The 17,865-nt window shown below is 38.7% G+C and overlaps 1 protein-coding gene across 6 annotated transcripts in view; it reads right to left on the bottom strand.

Moving 5' to 3' along the window:
- The window catches only part of PRKD3 (protein kinase D3), a 49,930-nt gene that overhangs the window by 16,805 nt on the left and 15,260 nt on the right, over nt 1-17,865 (bottom strand). For all 6 annotated transcript variants that reach the window (XM_074863306.1, XM_074863304.1, XM_074863309.1 and 3 more), the window contains 8 exons: nt 16,687-16,825; nt 14,853-14,984; nt 13,975-14,132; nt 10,699-10,888; nt 7,900-7,977; nt 5,750-5,933; nt 4,134-4,257; nt 704-781 (listed from right to left, as the gene is read on the bottom strand). In XM_074863306.1, coding sequence (XP_074719407.1) covers nt 704-781; nt 4,134-4,257; nt 5,750-5,933; nt 7,900-7,977; nt 10,699-10,888; nt 13,975-14,132; nt 14,853-14,984; nt 16,687-16,825 — 1,083 coding nt within the window. The remainder of the gene's footprint in view (nt 1-703; nt 782-4,133; nt 4,258-5,749; nt 5,934-7,899; nt 7,978-10,698; nt 10,889-13,974; nt 14,133-14,852; nt 14,985-16,686; nt 16,826-17,865) is intronic.

The following is a 17,865-nucleotide window of genomic DNA, read 5'->3' as shown; positions in this document are numbered from 1 at the left end:
TAGGGATGAAAAGGATCTGGGCAAGTTTAGCTGGGTGTACAGAGAAAAGGCTTGATCTTAGAGATGTTATAAAGGAAGAAGCTGCAAGATTTGGGCCCCCACCTAAAGGTATAAGACAAGAAAGGGAAAAGTCCTGTTTACACATTCAAACACATTTTCTGAATATTCCGCCACTGAACACGTTACTGTATCAACAATATGCTAAACTTATTGCTAAGCTTCATTTATGTAACGCCAGGCTGCATAGTAAATTTTCCTCTAAATCTTGGTTGCAACTTCCAGTTGTGTGGTTGGGAATGATTTAATTTTGGGAACCTCAAAATAAAATGCATTAGCATGCAAACTTTCAGTCACTACTTAAAGAATGCAAAACTCCTAGCCTTCATTGGACTGTCAGCCAAACAAATAGTCTGGTAATTGTGAAGAAAGCTTAATATGCTAGGTAATTCAGGAGAACAGTACATGTAAAAAGGAAGGAGAGACATACTCAAGGGAATTAGAACAGGAGCTGCAAGCAACTTCTCAGAGTTAGTCTTGGTCCTTCTCGCTTATAAAGCTTTGGCCAACAATTAACCTGGTCACAGTTTTGATTATAAAAGATGGGGGAACTGAGATAATCCTTATACTGCTCACAAGTAGATTTCAGTTCTATAAAGCACTGAGTAAATCAAATGCAACATAATTATTACTCATCATTAATTACCTTGTAATATTTTGTTCCAGATTCATTTTGAAATAGTGTGAGGCATTTGCTGTCCAGTCTCCAGTAATGTCTTTTTCTCTACAAAATGCACAGTACAATAATGTAAGAAATAAATCACTGGTATGTCTTTTGTTATCTGGTTATTTAAATAAGAAATGCTTTAAATTACTAAGATAATCAATTAACACTAATCTACAGTTGCACCTTAGAGTAGATACATGAAAAAAATACACTTTGAAAATAATTGGGTTTTTTTTAAAAAACTCAAGAAGGAGCTCAACAATTTTATTTCCACAAATCAGAAACAAAACATCACTTACCTTACAGTAATAGCAGTGACAACAACACTTATCTCCTACAGGAAAAACACTTACCTAAACAGGTTTCACTTAAGGTGCATGCACTCACAAAACCTGAATTATTTTAATTTAGTAACAATTGTGGGAGTTATGTTTTCTCCCTCTGTGCCCTCGCACCAACACTGCAAGGGTTCAAGGAATGAGCAAGCGTAACAAGTCCTTAATTCTTTTGTCAACACAGAATTCTAGAAGGTCAAAACCACTGTGGCAAGACAGATTATAAGGTTCAAGTGGCAAAATATTGCGGGGGGGGGGGTGGGGGGGGCGAGGGCAGGGACGGGTGCAGAATCAAGATAGACTAAATAGCCATCTTCTGGAAGTCTCCACCAATGAGAAGTATCTTCTCCACCAAAAAGTAATATGAATAAGCTGTTGCACATAACTGTCTTGTAATTTTAAGCAGAAGAATGTTCCTCAAAACAAAGAAGCTTTTAGAAAGCTAATATGGCTATATGAATCTAACTGTCTTTTCTTGCACCATGGTCATATAGTTAGAAATTCATTTTCATTTTTCTGTGACAAAAATCCAAGACCTTTAACTCTGGCCTAGGATGACGAAGTTCAAAACATAATGCAGCAGAACTTAAATCACTTCAGTCATGAGGAAGCTAAGACTAACTGTAGGAGTTAGACAAAGAAAGCTAGATCATGAATGGGTTTAACTAAATGGAATTCCCAGGTAGCACTGAATGGAAACTGCATGAAAGTAAAAGGGTGAACCTGTCCTTTGGACATATATGCTCTTTATTAAACCATGAATCAGAAAATACTTTGGAGAGGAGCGGGGCGGGGGGGGGCGGGGAGTGTGTGGAATTAAGGAAGAGGTTGGTAGCTCACTCAGGAATTCAAATCCTATTCTGAGAAAGGATGGGCTCAGAGTGAGGAAAAGAATACAGATGACAATACAGAAACTTCTCATTATAAAGGGTGAAATATTTTGTTATCCAGGGTCAGCAAGAAGCTGAAGATATTGCTGACAAAATTAACCTCTTTGGAACTGATAGAAAGCACAAGCTGTTTCAGGAATAGGAAATAGTCTGACATTGCTGAGAGCAGAGCAGTCAAGGAAAATAGCCACTGTTGTAACGCCTAATACAGAAGTCTCCCCCCACTAGGAAGCTCTATGAGATCTGGCTTGCCTGAAGGTATCTTGCTTTGGGGCAGAATACTCCCCTTCATTTGAATGGCCTTTTTCAGTAGGTGTCACCTAGGTAGTGGCCAGACTGACAAATGAAAAATCAAACTAAGCTAAGGTATACAATCTGATCACCATTCTATGAGGAGGTTCAAAAAAAGTCCATGGAAAAATGTACTGGCTGCACTGGAAGATTAAATCAGAGCCAAATACCAGGTCTGCCCTGAACAGTTCTGCTAGACTTTACAACTTTGTCTGCTACCTGGCCTTAATTCTTCCATAGCCAGCTGATAACTGTGTCCATTAAGCAGCCTTGGCTGGAATCTCATCCGAAATATGCTAGATACTTATTTTGGTTTGTGATAAATACATCTAGGTATTAAAAAAAACTGTACTTTAAAGAAATATTTTGTATGACAGTTTCTTATAGACCACTTGTAGTGGTCTGTTTAGTTGACAAACACAACAATAACCTGAGCTGACTAGTATCACTCCTAAGCTTGATTTCAGCAGAACTTAAATGATTTTGCTTCTCTAAATTCCTCAAGTCCCCTTCAATCAGACTCCTGTGTAGAGACAAAGAACACAAAAGTATTTATGCATCCTTTCATGAACAGTCTCAATATGACACACTGTGCTTCACAAGATCTGGGAACTTTTTGACTTCATCCTTTTCATTCATCTACCAAAAGACAAAAGGATTCACACCCTCACATCAGACAACTCTAAAGAATCCAGTTATTCTTCCATCTTCCTCCTCGATACACAAAACTAAGGAGCTTGCCTAAGAAGGTTCAATTACAAGATCATTATTGGTAGCACTAGGAACAAACAATGTAGTCTTTCTGGAAGATGCTTGCATACCCAAGGACAAAGAGTCAAGCCAAAACTCTTTCTTCCACTGACATCAAGAGGAATATTGATCTTGGGGGGGATAGTGTTCAATAACACTTTTAGATAGAGTGAATTGCTAGAGGAATGAAGAGCTCCGCTATCTACACATAAATATTTACAAACACCTAGATCATTAGAATAATAGTGTCATCAGTACTCATCATTTTATAATGATTTCCACTTTTTCATGTAGTAGAATAAAAACACTGATACAAACATTTAGTTCAACTGCTAAACAGAAAGAAAACATAAGCAAATCATTCCAAATTATCATCTCAGGAAAGCTGAAATCTTAAACACGCAATTCAAGCAACAGAAGAAGGACATGGACCTGTTGGAGCAAGCTCAGAGGAGGCCCATGAAGATGATGAGGGGGGTGGAGCACCTCCCCTGTGAAGACAGGCTGAGGGAGTTGGGGTGGTTCAGCCTGGAGAAGAGAAGGCTCCGGGGAGACCTAATAGCAGCCTTCCAGTACTTAAAGGGGGCTACAGGAAAGATGGGGAGGGACTTTTTACAAGGGCATGTAGTGACAGGACAAGGCATAATGGCTTTAAACTGACAGAGAGTAGATTTAGATTAGATAGAAGGAAGAAATTCTTCACTGTGACGGTGGTGAGGCACTGGAACAGGTTGCCCAGAGAAGCTGTGGCTGCCCCCTCCCTGGAAGTGTTCAAGGCCAGGTTGAACGGGGCTTTGAGCAACCTGGTCTAGTGGAAGGTGTCTCTGTCCATGGCAGGGGGGTTGGAGCTAGATGATCTTTAAGGTCCCTTCCAACCCATACCAGTCTACAATTCTATGATGATTTGAAACAATTTAGAGATGCTTCTCCTTCTTAAAAGGAAGAAGGAAAAGTACTGTTCAATCACCACATAAAGAATGTGAATAAACTAGTTTCTCCTTTGCACCAAACTTCTTTATAATGAGCATCATGGCAAAGTTCTTTCAAATGATATTGTAAACCAGAATATCTAAATAAGAGAAATAAAATACACTGGTTTAGAGAAATAATTTAACAATGTAGGAAGAAACTAAAGCCACTGACCAGATTGTCTCTACTAGTATAGTGGACCATCCATCCTTCCTTCACCATTGTACTGCTCTTCCTCTTTGTGTGCTTGATTGACTGTACAACTCTCATGAGAGGAATATTATTACTTGTTGAAGGACTGAAAAGAGATAGAACAGTTAGTATTTAACAAGTTAAAATACAACAGTAATACAATTATACCGGTAATCCACATTTAGTCTATAATTTTCAGGAACAGACATGTTTCCTTCCTATACAAATTTCATTGATAGATGACATTGATAAGGTATCTGAGCTCCCACTAGCTCCCCTACTACAAATACTGCAGTACTGAAGCTACTCTATGGAACACAGAAGAAACACAACACTGGAATGGGGACACCTACAGAAATCATCCTCCCTCAAAACTATTATCTGAGACTGCCGGTCTTAATTCAGCATAAAAATATAATTAACATCACTGCTATTATTTCCTCTTATCTGTGTAAGTTGACTATGCTACTTCTTAATATTGTTATTACACCAATGAAGGTCCCTATCTAAACATACTTTCAATTTATGAAAATATAAAGAGGGATGTGTTAATTCAAATCACAGCTGCACTAGAAGATTTTATCAATGCTCAGGGATATTAACTGTTCTGCAGACAAGGATTTGACGATCTCTAATATTCTGACAGCATCATTAGTTAAATGTACAGGTTTTAATAGCATTGAAGATGGAATCAACCACTAAGTTGTCTGCTTAACACCAGAGCTCCTACACGTGGCACTAAGAGCAACATTTGTAAACGCACAAAATCACGAGGTAGATTCAAAACCAAAAACGTAAAGATGCTTTAACACAGCACACAGTTACACTGTAGAACTGGCTGCTGTACATGCCAAAAACTTTAACTGCTTCGAATACGAATGGAAAAATCCTACCTAGAGGTAGAACACAAAAATGATGCTACTTCCAATTCAGGAAGTCCTTGAGCTGTAAGTCACAGAAAGTTGGGAAGCTATCACTATATGCTCTTCCTCACATATTTGCTATTAAGCCCTGAGTTAAAATGACCTTTAGTTTGACCCAGTACAACTGCTCTTATGTTACTGAGAATGACTTAAGAAAATCAGGATGACACTATGCAGAATAATACAGAAAGTAGAAAGACCAGACTTGAACAAAGGAACTATGCAACAGTTATTGGATAGAAGACTTCAGAAAAATCACATTCAAGACAAATAAAAGAAACTTCTCTCTAAAATGCCCATAGATTATGACATGAATATTAAAATATCTTGAGTAACTCCTTTTAAATCACATGCATAACTAAATTAGGCTAAAGTCAAAGGCCTTAGCCATGTCAAGCCATAATTTTTACCATGTTTTGATAATCTGATTTTATTTCTTTGATAACAGTCATAGCACAGCACTTTTTCCAAATTAGAAGAGACTATATTATTTTAATTTATGTTTCAGATTTTCTTGAGACAGGATAACTTTACAAAGCATTTTCAAGTTAAAAAAAAAAAAACACCACACAAAAACCCCCAAACATTTTAAGCAGTACAACTAGGCTAATCAGAAATGTTTTACAATATTGAGGAAAGTACGTCCAGAGAGAAGAAATCCACCTTACGACTTACCTGATGGTTTTGACAGCTTCCTCATCTTTGTCTGCATCAAGGTCAGATGGATCCATAAAGAAGATTTTGTCCTCTGGAGGAGAGGGCTCTTCAGCATCATCTAGTCCTCGACTACCATCACTGTTCATTTCACTGCTATCAACTTCCATTGGCATGTCCAAGTCCTGGCCTGGGCTAGCAGGTTCTGGAAACAACAAAGGATTCAGATATTATTTCAAATACACAAATAAAAAAAAAAAAAAAGAAAACACAAAAAACCGCACAGAATTTCTTCTTCAGTTCACACTTACGTGAGTAAACATAAAAGTACAATCAGAATATATAAAATCCTCAAGTTTTTCCTAAATGACGCAGAGTACACTAATGAACATTATCAACTTAGTTTTACTAAATGCCAAGGCAAGAGAGACCCAACTAAAACAAGAATCATATTGAAAGAAACGGAGTGAAAAGCTTAAGTTCTAAACCTAAATCGCATTAAGTAATTCTGTTCCACAATTAGTACAAAGTAACGTTTCTATAGCTAGAGATGACCCAGAGAATTACTCCTGTGCAAATGAAATGCTCCGTCAACAGAAACCCAACTCTGTTCTCACTGCCCTTGTAGCCCTTGATAACAAAAGAGAGAAAAGGAAGGCTGTGGCATTGCAGGAGAAAAGCTGAACAGATCTTATTTGCATCTAACTCTCTGCTGGCAGAAGTTTAACGTTTCCAAAAGCTGTACAACTTGCACTGTGGAAAACGAAAAATTAAGATAAATATCTTCATCTGTAGCTTTTATTTTTTTGGTCTGAGTTGAGCTCAATTTAGGTGTGGGAGGAAGAACAAAAAATAAAGGACTCCTCATGTCCATAGAAGAATTGTATGAAATTGTAGTACCCAAACTATGTACCCTAGCACTTTATCATCACAAGGGTGGTGAAAGTAGATTGCAGCAATATGTTGCACACTAATGCTCATGGCCACCAATCTCAAGACCCAGGCAAGAGCCCTGGAGCTGGAGAGGGCAGGCATGAATGGATGGGATACGCTGTGCAATGGCAACAGACCCACTGGATAATAGGGCTGCTGCCCAGGCCTCTGAATCAGGTTGTACAGTTTGGTGTGATCTGCTGCGTGTCATCAATTTTATTCCCCTCAAAAATATGTGTGCCAAGGATCAAGATTTTGTGCAACACAATCACAGAATGGTTGAAGTTGGAGGGGACCTCTGGAGGTCATCTGGTCCAACAACCCCTGCCAGACCACTTCTCCAGTCTGTCGAAGTCCCTCTGGGTGGCAGCACAACCCTCTGGCCTATCAGTCAGTCCCCCCAGCAGCCAGTCTACCCAGCAGCAAACTTGCTGAGGGTAGACTCTGCCCATCATCCAGATCATGAATGAAGATGTTAAATAGGGTTTGCCCCTGTATTGGCTCCTGGGGTACACTACTAGTTACCACCCTCCAACTAGACTTCATGCCACTGATCCCCACCCTCTAGGCTCATCCATTCAACGAGCTTTCAATCCACCTGTCTGCACATCCATCCCATATTTCATCAGCTTAACACTGGGTCTAAAACTTGTAAGAACGACTCTAAACTTTCTTCAACATACTGTTTCCCACAGTCCCCTTTCAACTCTGTAAGGTCTGTTCAGAAAATAGCCCTAATTAATTGAGGTTTCAAAAAAGATTATAGTGGGGTATTTTCTTTTGGTTTGGCTTGGTTTTTTCCTTTCTCTTTTCCCTCATAAGCTGTTGGGCTAACTCTGGCCACTAAAAATCATAGATATGACAAAGTCAGAAAAAGTGGTATTTGTCTTCAGATATTCAACATTTAAAAATATGTATTTCATGGTGAACAACGAGCAGACTAATCACAACAGATCTTTAATTTTTGTACATTGAGAAGGCTTCTTGATTTTTTTTATTTCCCTTGAGCAATCTCAAGCAAAGCATACTGTACTTGCCAAGACTGATTAAGTAAAATTGAAGTCAGAGCATAAGTTTTACAGTGAATCTTTTCAATTGTCAGTGATCTCAGGTGAAAAAAAATGGAAAGATAAAACAAAAAGATGTAAAATATTCAAAGATGAGGGAACCAAAAGCTAATGCATCTTGTTAAGCCTCCAAAGATCTGTCAGTATTTGAAAGCATGTTTCTCATCTTACCTCCATTGAAAATCACCTCTCCAAGACAGTCTCTAGGTACTTTAGATGCACAGCGTTTGTGACAGTTGAATCTGCAATCTAAAATAGAAAATAAGCCCATGATACCAGAATCTTACTCCTACTCAGACACTAACATTCTATCATTCACTACTTCCATCACAAGCTCCAGTTCAGATTCATATATTTGCGTGTAACTGAAGACAGCACCAATGAGGTCACCTCCAGAAGGAAATTAACAATCTTGTCCTGATGTCACATGTTGATTTGCCCCACCACTACTTATTATGTCAGCACTTCCCCTTCCAGTATAAAACAGTCCTCTACTTTTCTAGCTTTCTCTGTAGTTATTTTTTCCATTATGATGTAATTTTTTCCCATTCTCTCATCTGTTCCACATCCTTTTTTCCATTGCTATATGATTTAAATGTCTCATCTCTATCATTTTTCCCCACCTGCTGCCTAAGACTTGCAGTCATCAGAGCCTCTAGGATCACACAGCTATATCACAGAGCAAATATCCTCTGCAGTAAATCCCAAAGTCCAGTACCCCTATCATTCAGATCACAGATTTGGCTGAACACTAAAGCTCCATTTCTGCCTGCTAACACAGGGCAGACAGAATAACATTATGTTCAAATCTGGCCTGAAGTGGAGATTGAATCTAACCCGATGTGTGCCATTTCTGCATCTGAGGTATCATATGCAACCTACTGAACAAAGTCCAGCATACAACATTAGTGGTATTAACAGGAATTTCCTTTATTAGCAGCATCGCTGTAATTTTCAACTCTTGTAACAGCATCATGAATTTCAAAACTCCCTACTGACCCTACAACTGATAATTTAGCCCCTTTCTGCCATCCAAAGAAAGCTCATTGGGCTTTCCTTTTAAGCCCAAACAAGAGAAGAATCATTATCTTCCCCTTTTCAGTAGCAGAGAAGCGAAACCTTGGAGCAAAACACAATTCTGTTCAACTTCTGAGTGCCTGTGAGGAAGTATCCTAGGAGACCAATGAACTGTCCTTTCTACAGCAGTGTTTCCAGTCCATGTTATGGACTATAGTTACTTCACTAGTTTGAAGGGGACTGGAAGAAACAGAGACATTTCAAATCCTACCAGGGAACTAGAAAGACTACGAGTGAGTCAATCCTAATAAATTAAACTACATACAGAAACATTCTTGGGTACTGCAATGCAACTCTCCAGTCTAATAAAGTTAGAAACATCCCCTAGCATGCTTTTGGCCCACAGCATTACCACAATCCCAAACAGTTCCCAGGTCTAGTCCTTAAATCAAGAGTATTCCATGAAATTGTTCCCAACAGGCAGTCTGTATACAGCCACCCAGGCTGGGATGCTAAGAAAACTTGTTCATGAGCAAGGGTTATTTTGTCCCAGTTGACCTCAGTGTCCAGGAATGTTCCTGGGCACATTTAATTTATTACCACAAATATAGCCTTAGCATCCCAAAGATCATCCTCAGAGTCCAAGCAGAAGCCTGGATTAATTCAAGAAATCCAGGGCTTTTATGGGTACTCAGGAACATGGGACTGTTGAAAGACCCCAAGCTTTGGGAATGTGCACAAGGAAGTCGGTGGGAAACCTTAAGAATCTGTAGGAGAAAGCAGTATGAAAATATTTTGATTGTTTGATAGCAATTCCCGATAAATAAAAATACATATAGGATCATACTGCATAAATGGAGGCCTATTAATATACTTATTTCTGTCCTGTGCGTATACATAACATTTCCCTAGGCTGTTTTTATCTAGTGTCATTCAATTCTCTGAAACTGGTGTGGTAGCCCCATTTGTTCAGCTGGATATACAGTCACAACAACTGTATATGGTCAGTAACATCTATATAAAACTGCAAAGCATATTTTTCGGGCTTCATTATTTATATATTACATGTATCCAAGAGACACTGACTAAAAAAAAAAAATGGTTCAGGATGCAGACTTCAAATAGACAACAAAGACTGCAAATTAATAAAAACAGAAATGAAAGATAAAACTACTTCCTTACTTAAGACAGCAGTATTTTTAGTCAAAAAGTTAACACAACTATAAGCTTGCAATTTTTGCTCTCCTCTACTAAAGGAAATTGAAAACGTATTAAACCATCTCTTTCAGAATGTTGACCTTTGGTACTCACATTTGACAAACTCACATAAGAGAAATGGAAAGTCCTTTCCATATTAATGTTTATGATTCATCACTACAGTTTTCCTTCCTGCAACAAAGCTGACAGATCTGCACTATCCAGCAATAAAGAGACAGAAGAAGATCACAATGTCATAGTTATGCCCTGGGAACTGATGCCCTGAACTCATGCATCTTAACATATGCTAAATAAAACCCACACAGCCGATGAAGCCTACGCTAGTTCAGGAAAGACACCTATGTGTATAAAATTTTTCCAAAAGATAACAACCAGTATTCTGTACTAGAACAATATAATGAAAACTTACAAATTCTTTAGTGATGAGTCTAGAAGTCAGACATTGAACAAAGTATTCCCCATTTTTATTAATTTAGAATTATCCTTCTAGAATTAAGGTATTCCCAATCTACATATGATTAAGTCTTATTTTTCAGAAAAATGTACAATATACAGTCTACTAAAATGAAAATGAGGGCTGCTGTAGTCCTCTCAAAAATATGCAATTTTTCAAAAATTATACTGCCACATTTTGCAGTATACAGCCTTCTGGCAATCAAGACATAAGTTGAAATCAGTTTTAAATACAAGACCTTTACTGAAATTCACCACTGCAGCAGAAAATTACATGTTTACCTTTACATTGCATTCCTTGGCGGAACAGGCCCTTAAGCAGCCGTTTGCAATACTGGCATATGGTGGGACGAGTGTAAGAGTGAACCGCAAAGGTGTGTGGAACCTTCACTCTGCAAAGCACCATCTTTTCCATCCAGATGGGACGGCCACTCCAGGAGGGAATCCTCTTACTAGGTTCTGGGCAGCAGCGCTGGAATAAAGAAAGTATACGTGATTTGCACCAAAACAGTCCCAGTGAAGTCCCTGGTGACTGGAAAAAGGCAAACATTGCACCCATTTTTAAAAAGGGTAGAAAGGAGAACTCTGGGAACTAACCTGGCAGACTCACCTCTGTGCCTGGGAAGATACAGAACAGATCCCCCTAGAAGCTATACTAAGGCACATGGAGGACAGGGAGATGATTTGAGACAGCCAGCACAGCTTCACCAAGGGCAAGTCCTGCCACACCACCCAAGTGGCCTTCTATGATGGAGTGACTACATCAGTGGACAAGAGCTCAGTGGACAAGGGGAGAGCTACAGATGTCATCTGTCTGGACTTCTGTAAGGCCCTGACATGGTCCCCCATAATATCTTTCTCTCTAAATTGGAGAGATATGGATTTGATGGGTGGACTGTTCGGTGGATGAGGAATTGGTTAGATGGTGGCATCCAGAAGGTAGTGGTTAGCAACTCAATGTCCAGATGGAGATCAGTGACAAGTGGCATCCCTCAGGGGTTTGTACTGGGACCAGTACCGTTCACTATCTTCATCAATGACAGCGTGGGATCAAGTGCACCCTCAGCAAGTTTGCACACAACACCAAGCCTGAGTGGTGTGGTTGACACACCTGAGGGATGGGATGCCATCCAGAGGGACCTGGACAAGCTCAAGAAGTGGACCCATGTGAACCTCATGAGGTTCAACAAGGCCAAGTACAAGGTCCTGCACATGAGTCAGGGCAACCCCCAGTATCAATACAGGCTGGGGGATGAAGGGACTGAGAGCAGCCCTGCCGAGAAGGACTTTGGAGTACTGGTGGATGAAAAGCTGGACATGAGCGGACAGTGCGTGCTCACAGCCCAGAAAGCCAACCGTATCCTGGACTGCATCAAAATAAGCGTGACCAGCAGGTTGAGGGAGGCGATTCTCCCCCTTTCCTCCGCTCTGGTGAAACCCCACCTGGAGTACTGTGTTCAGCTGTGGGGTCCTCAGTACAGGAAATATATGGAGCTGTTGGAGAAAGTCCAGAGGAGGGACAGAAAAATGATCAGAGGGACAGAGCACCTCTCCTATGAAGACAGTCTGAGAGAGTTGGGGTCTGGAGAAGAGAATGCTCTGAGGAGACTTTATTGCAACCTTTCAGTAGTTAAAGGGCGCTTATAAGAAAAATGGGGACAAACTTTTTAGCAGAGCCTGTTGTGATAAGACAAAAGGTAATGGTTTTAAACTAAAAGAGGGTAGATTTAGACTAGATATAAGGAAGAAATTTTTTACTATGAGGGTGGTGAAACAGTGGAACAGGTTGCCCAGAGAAGTGGTAGATGCCCCATCCCTGGAACCATTCAAGGTCAGGCTGGATGGGGCTCTGAGCAACCTGATCTAGTTGAAGCTCATTGCAGGGGGGGGTTGGACTAAATGTTCTTTAAAGGTCCCTTCCAACTCAAACTATTCTATGATTCTACTTTAGTTAAGAAAAAAATTGGTGGGCTGGGAGGAAGGGATTGGCTCAGAAAGCAACGTGGTCAAGAAGCTTTAAGAGGACATTCTGGTATCATAAAACAAAACCAAGAAAATACCAGACAGAAAAGCCTTGCAGAGAACAGGAAAGTATGTATGAATATTTCCACAGAAGCTAAAATGTTAAAAATTCACTCTTATGACTTTTTTTTTTTTAAGCAACCTGGCAAGGTTCACAGACAGCACACACAGACCCCCATACAGGGAATAAAATGGAAAACACTGGAGGTAGGCAAACCAAAATCTAACCACTACCTCAAGCCATCAGTTTTAAAAAGAAAGTATGGCATGCCTGGATAGCTTACTAAGTTAGGCAAAAGTATTTAGAAAATTAAAAATTAATTTTGGAAATTAAACACCCCCCAAAATTTTTGAAATTAAGTTAAAAAAACCTTTAGCTCTTAAAACAAAAAAGTCATTGATTATCATACTGGACATTCAGCAGGATAAACTTACAGTTACCTACATCTACAGAAAAATGTAAAGGAATACGGCCTTGTACATCTGACCATCTGTATTAAGACTGCTGAACGATGAACTGCAAATATGATAAATATATTACTGATCATGTAAGCCATGTATTCAAAAATCAGACAGCCGTGTATTCAAAAATCAGACAGCAAAGGTGTCAAAGAGGTACTAAGCATGCATACATGTCAAAGTTAAATTCTGTGATAAGAGAAACAGTTACAATTCTATGTTCACTGAATAAATCTTACCAACAGTCATAAACACCAGAATTAATATTTTTCATGACTCAAGACTAGGCTTCGTAGCCTCTAGCTAAAAAAATACGTTCTTGAACTAGACAATCCATACAATTTATGTTTCAAACTGTGGCAAAAATTGTTATACTGCAAAGTAATAGAATCAGGTAAGTTGGAAAGACTAAGTGTCAAAAGCACTGCTTTTTTCCCCACTGTGAAAGTAGCAATGAAACAAATGGATCTAATTTACTGCCTGTCCTGTCTTACAATGCCAATATAGTTGCAGTATAATTGATAACCTCCCAGCAATCATCATAGCCATTATAACAAAGAACTATTATGGATGATGGTTTTTACTGTAAGCCCTTCATCCCTTAAACCCATCTGTGACAGGGCTTGGGTTTTTCTAGATTAACTCTGGGAAAAGTTTAACAGCATATCAGGAACACTCTCTCCTCTCCCAGCATAAAAGCTTACAATTTGTACTGCTTTAGGCAAGTAACTATTCTATACTGACACCATAATTACAGAATGAATCTGTATTACAAAGAAGGCAAGGTGTTTTATCATTCCTGAAACCAAAGTTCTCAGGTTATATGAACTCTGAGTGACAGGCTAATAAAAAAATTATACATAAGTTATAATTTACTTCCCATTTAATTTCTTACAGTAATAATAGTTATCAGTAAGTGTCACAGTCTAAGACTCACCAGATTTAAAATGAACTAAAACCAATCATAATGGTTAAGCTCAACACCCTTGTACTCACAAACCACTTGCAACACTATCTAGTTCCCCAGAGGTTAAAGGATTTAAAACCAGAAATTGTTTCCCCTTTCACACAACATACTTCTTCAGAGGCAGAGGACGTGTATTCAGCTTGTGCTGGTCTTGGAACTGAAAGCCCTGCTCCTGGTAAAGACACGTTAGACAGACGCCTCTTTCTCACTCCACTGCAGTTATTTGGAATCTTGAAGGCACATCGCTTATGGTAGTTTAACCCACAACCTGAAAGAAAAGAAATTTTTAGACAAAAAAACTCCCAACATTCAAAGTAACAAAAATACTACTATTATTTTGATAAAGCAATTAAGATGATCCAGGAAAATGGTAAAGGCAGAAATAGACTGTTCTGTTACATTCTCTCATTTTAGTGTTCTTGATGCAATTCACAGAAACAGGTTCTTTAGCCCTACTTGCTATAATACTGGTCTGCAGTAAGCCCAGCTCTAGAAACAAGGTCTAAGACTCTGAAGCAGCTGATCACCCTCCTCACATCTCCCCCCACCAGGAGGTTTTCATCACTCCCTCACTTTGGAGCACAAGAGCCAAGGAGAAGGTAGCGAGCAGGCAGCATCAGTACCTGACAGCAGGCTGCAGAGTGCTCCACAGCCAGCTGGATGAAGGCCATAAGGAAAGGGATTCCCCTTTGGGAGTCTCTCCAAAGTATGTGCTCCTTGTGCAAAGAAACACATTTGTAAGCTAGCTTTTTTTTTTTTTTTCCCCCCAAAAAAACCCCACTTAAGTCATTTGCCCAAGGTCACACACAGTTTGTGTTAACGCCAGGATCAGAACTTCAGTTTCCTGATGCACAGCCCCTTCCAACTCTACAAAATACTACATTTATCACATGCTAATATATCAAACAAGATACGATTTCTTCTTCCTCATCTTATATAGCTATACATACACAAAAATACACTAAAAAAAAAAAAAAATCAGACTTACCTTCACATTTTAATCCTTGTCGTACCAAACCCCAAAGCATCTCTCCACAGTAGTCACAAAAAGTAGGAGCCTTGTAGGAATGCACATAAAGTGCATGAGGACGAATCTGGAAATCTTCAACTGTAGCCAAAGCTTTTAAAAAATTGCAGTAAGTTATGGTTCTTGCCACGGGATCAACAAGCATTTATGGAAAAAATATGTTGTTTTAAAAATGACAGACTCAAAGAAAACTAATGAGCTGTTTAGACATCAGTATTTTACTGTATACCATTTAAATATGCATTTAGAAGATAAGTAAGCTTTTGTTATTGAGGAAAAAAATCCATTGGATGCTGTAGACTAATGGCCACAACTAATCAACAGTACGAGTCACATTATTGAAAACGTCATTAAGTTGAGACAAATACAACAAGCTTTGCTAAATTCAACAGTAAACATTTGAAAGAGCAACTTAATTTTCAAGCTGGTTTGTAACCTAAAAAATTTTCAAACAAAAAACAGTTCTACAGGTTAGAATTTTATCTTCTAAAGGACTTTTTCAGTAGAAGCTTATTAGATTGAAGTCTGTGTGTATCAAAACAGAACTGTGCATAGTTTCCATGGAACACTGGAAACTTCACTAGTAATGTTTTTTTTCTTAAGCAAGCATAAATATATTGAAATGAATCTTTTGTCCCATTTCTTTGGAGTGTTAAAAAAAAATAATTGGTATTTTACACCTACGATTACCTTGCTCTGATAGCTACTATTCTTTGATCAAATATGTACTAACACTTCATACTCAGATGCTCATGCCTCAGTTTTAAAACCCTACTGAAAGAGATTTACATGTCTTCAAAATGCCTCAGTTTCTGGTCATCTGTCTGTTTATAAGGAAACTGTCAGAGATTGTCAAGAGGCAGCACACACAACAAATTTTCAAAATATGCCATTCACCAGAAGTAATGAAAAGCTCAAATCAAGATGACCAACTACCGAACACCCTAGACACACCTAGAACAGTAGGTCCTGAAATGCAACCAAGGAACCAAGCCTTATGACTCTGGAAATCATACTTTATTGATCCAATTTACGAATCTAATCCCATGACAGCCAAAAGATATCTCTTTCTAGAACGTAACCTCAGTTTGGCACTTGGTCCTTAAAGTCTGAAAGAACTGCTCAATACTAGTCCAGCTTTTATTTGTAGTTTAACTACAGCCGATTTTTGGTTGAATTCAACAGGGTATTGATGAAAGACATACAGTTCAAATCAGTTAGGGTCTGGGGTTTTTTTTGTCCTTATTATTGAAGAGTACTACAGGTTAATAAGCACCACTCCAAGGACTTCATTGTTTAAAAGAAACTGTTTTCAAGCACTACAATACCCTTAAGAGTCTGTACTTCTAGGTATGAATCAGCAACTATGTTTATATGAAGCCTTTTAGCAGTATAAACCATCTGTGGCAAAAGCTACAGAACAAAAAGACATCTAAGTAAAAGAAAGCCAATGACAGGGTTGGAAGAGCAAATTCTGAATCCTACCTGCATTTCAGCTTCTACAATTATAATAAACCTATATTAGAATTATAAATTCATATTCTTATAATTCACATTTATTTATAATAATAAACCTGAAGAAGATTAAAACATGACAATGAAACAATAACAAGACTGAGTACTGAAGCATGAGTACCACTTGGATTTTCTTGGAAACCTCTACCCCAAAACACTGACCCAATATGAGACTTAAGTCAAAGAGCTCAAGACAATTATGATAATAATGTTCCATAAAGCCCTATTTTCTCTCAATGTACTGAATAAAGTGATGTTCCACTGTTACAACAGTACCTACCAGAGAGTACAACCTCAACAAGATCTCCCTCATGTATCTCTTCTGCTGATGTAATTCGTTGCAAAATATTATCTGAGTTCAGGTCATGACGGAAGAGGAGAATTTTGTCATACATGCCAAAGAAACCACACTCTGGGAACTGCAATAGAAAGTAAACTCTAAATTAACACACGCTCTTTGATAATCCTACCCATAAATGTTTTTAACAGCTACAGAACTTGAGTGTTTAAATGGGTTCCATGAAAACAAAATTAATCTGCTTATTTTTGAGGAACTGAAGCATTTTAACTGAAATGTAGCATTAAAAGGTTTTTTTAAAAAAATACACCAAAAAACACCACACTGAAACAAAACCCAAAACATATAAAACCCGTCAATACCAACTTCTTCCCTGCACCTCCCCACCAGTGATGCTTTTTTCAAACCTGAAAAAGTGTTAAAGTTTTTGTGTCTTTGGGTTTTCAATCTCTCAGACCTGCATAATCAGTCTGGCACATGAAAGCCAATGCAGATCTGACTCGAATACTACCACCTGTAACCCTTATCTCACAGACATTCTGGTCAGGCAGGTATTCAGCTCAAGACACCACAGCAGCAACTGCTCCATTTTTTTTGAGGGCCAAGTCAAGAGAGGCTCCATGTTGTTGTTCTACAAGAGTTTAGATCTGCAGGTGCAAGAAAAGGAAAACCTGATTCCATCCAAGGACAGAAGATAGTATTGCAAATCCATACAGGGAATAGATACACTAAGTAACACGCCATTTTTTCATGACACTCCGCTGAAAATAGCTTTCTTATTCTGTATTTTCCCAACTCTTCAAATTACTGTCAAGTGTGAGTGAAACTTCTTAAAATGAAAAGCTTATAAGTAAACACGCAGTTCATAAAGAGCAGGAACAAACCCCGAAGAGGAATGAGTACCAGCTCTTCTGGCCATTTTGTTTAAACCAGAATTCAAACTCAAGGTGGGAACACACACAGAAGTGCTCCACAGAAGAAAACAGGAAGAACTGGGGAAAAGATACAGAAAAGCACACAATAAACATTCAATTCATTAGGTAACAGACTACAGTTTGGTAATTTAGATCTTGCACAGTCAGTAAGTAACAGGGTCTAAACTGCACAAAGCTTGTGGTATATTAATTGTCCTTACCTAAAGTAGTCAAAGACTTGTTTCTA

This window comes from Strix uralensis, chromosome 3 (assembly GCF_047716275.1).
Source record: "Strix uralensis isolate ZFMK-TIS-50842 chromosome 3, bStrUra1, whole genome shotgun sequence".
NCBI lineage: Eukaryota > Metazoa > Chordata > Aves > Strigiformes > Strigidae > Strix > Strix uralensis.
This window is presented reverse-complemented; position numbering and strand designations above follow the sequence as displayed.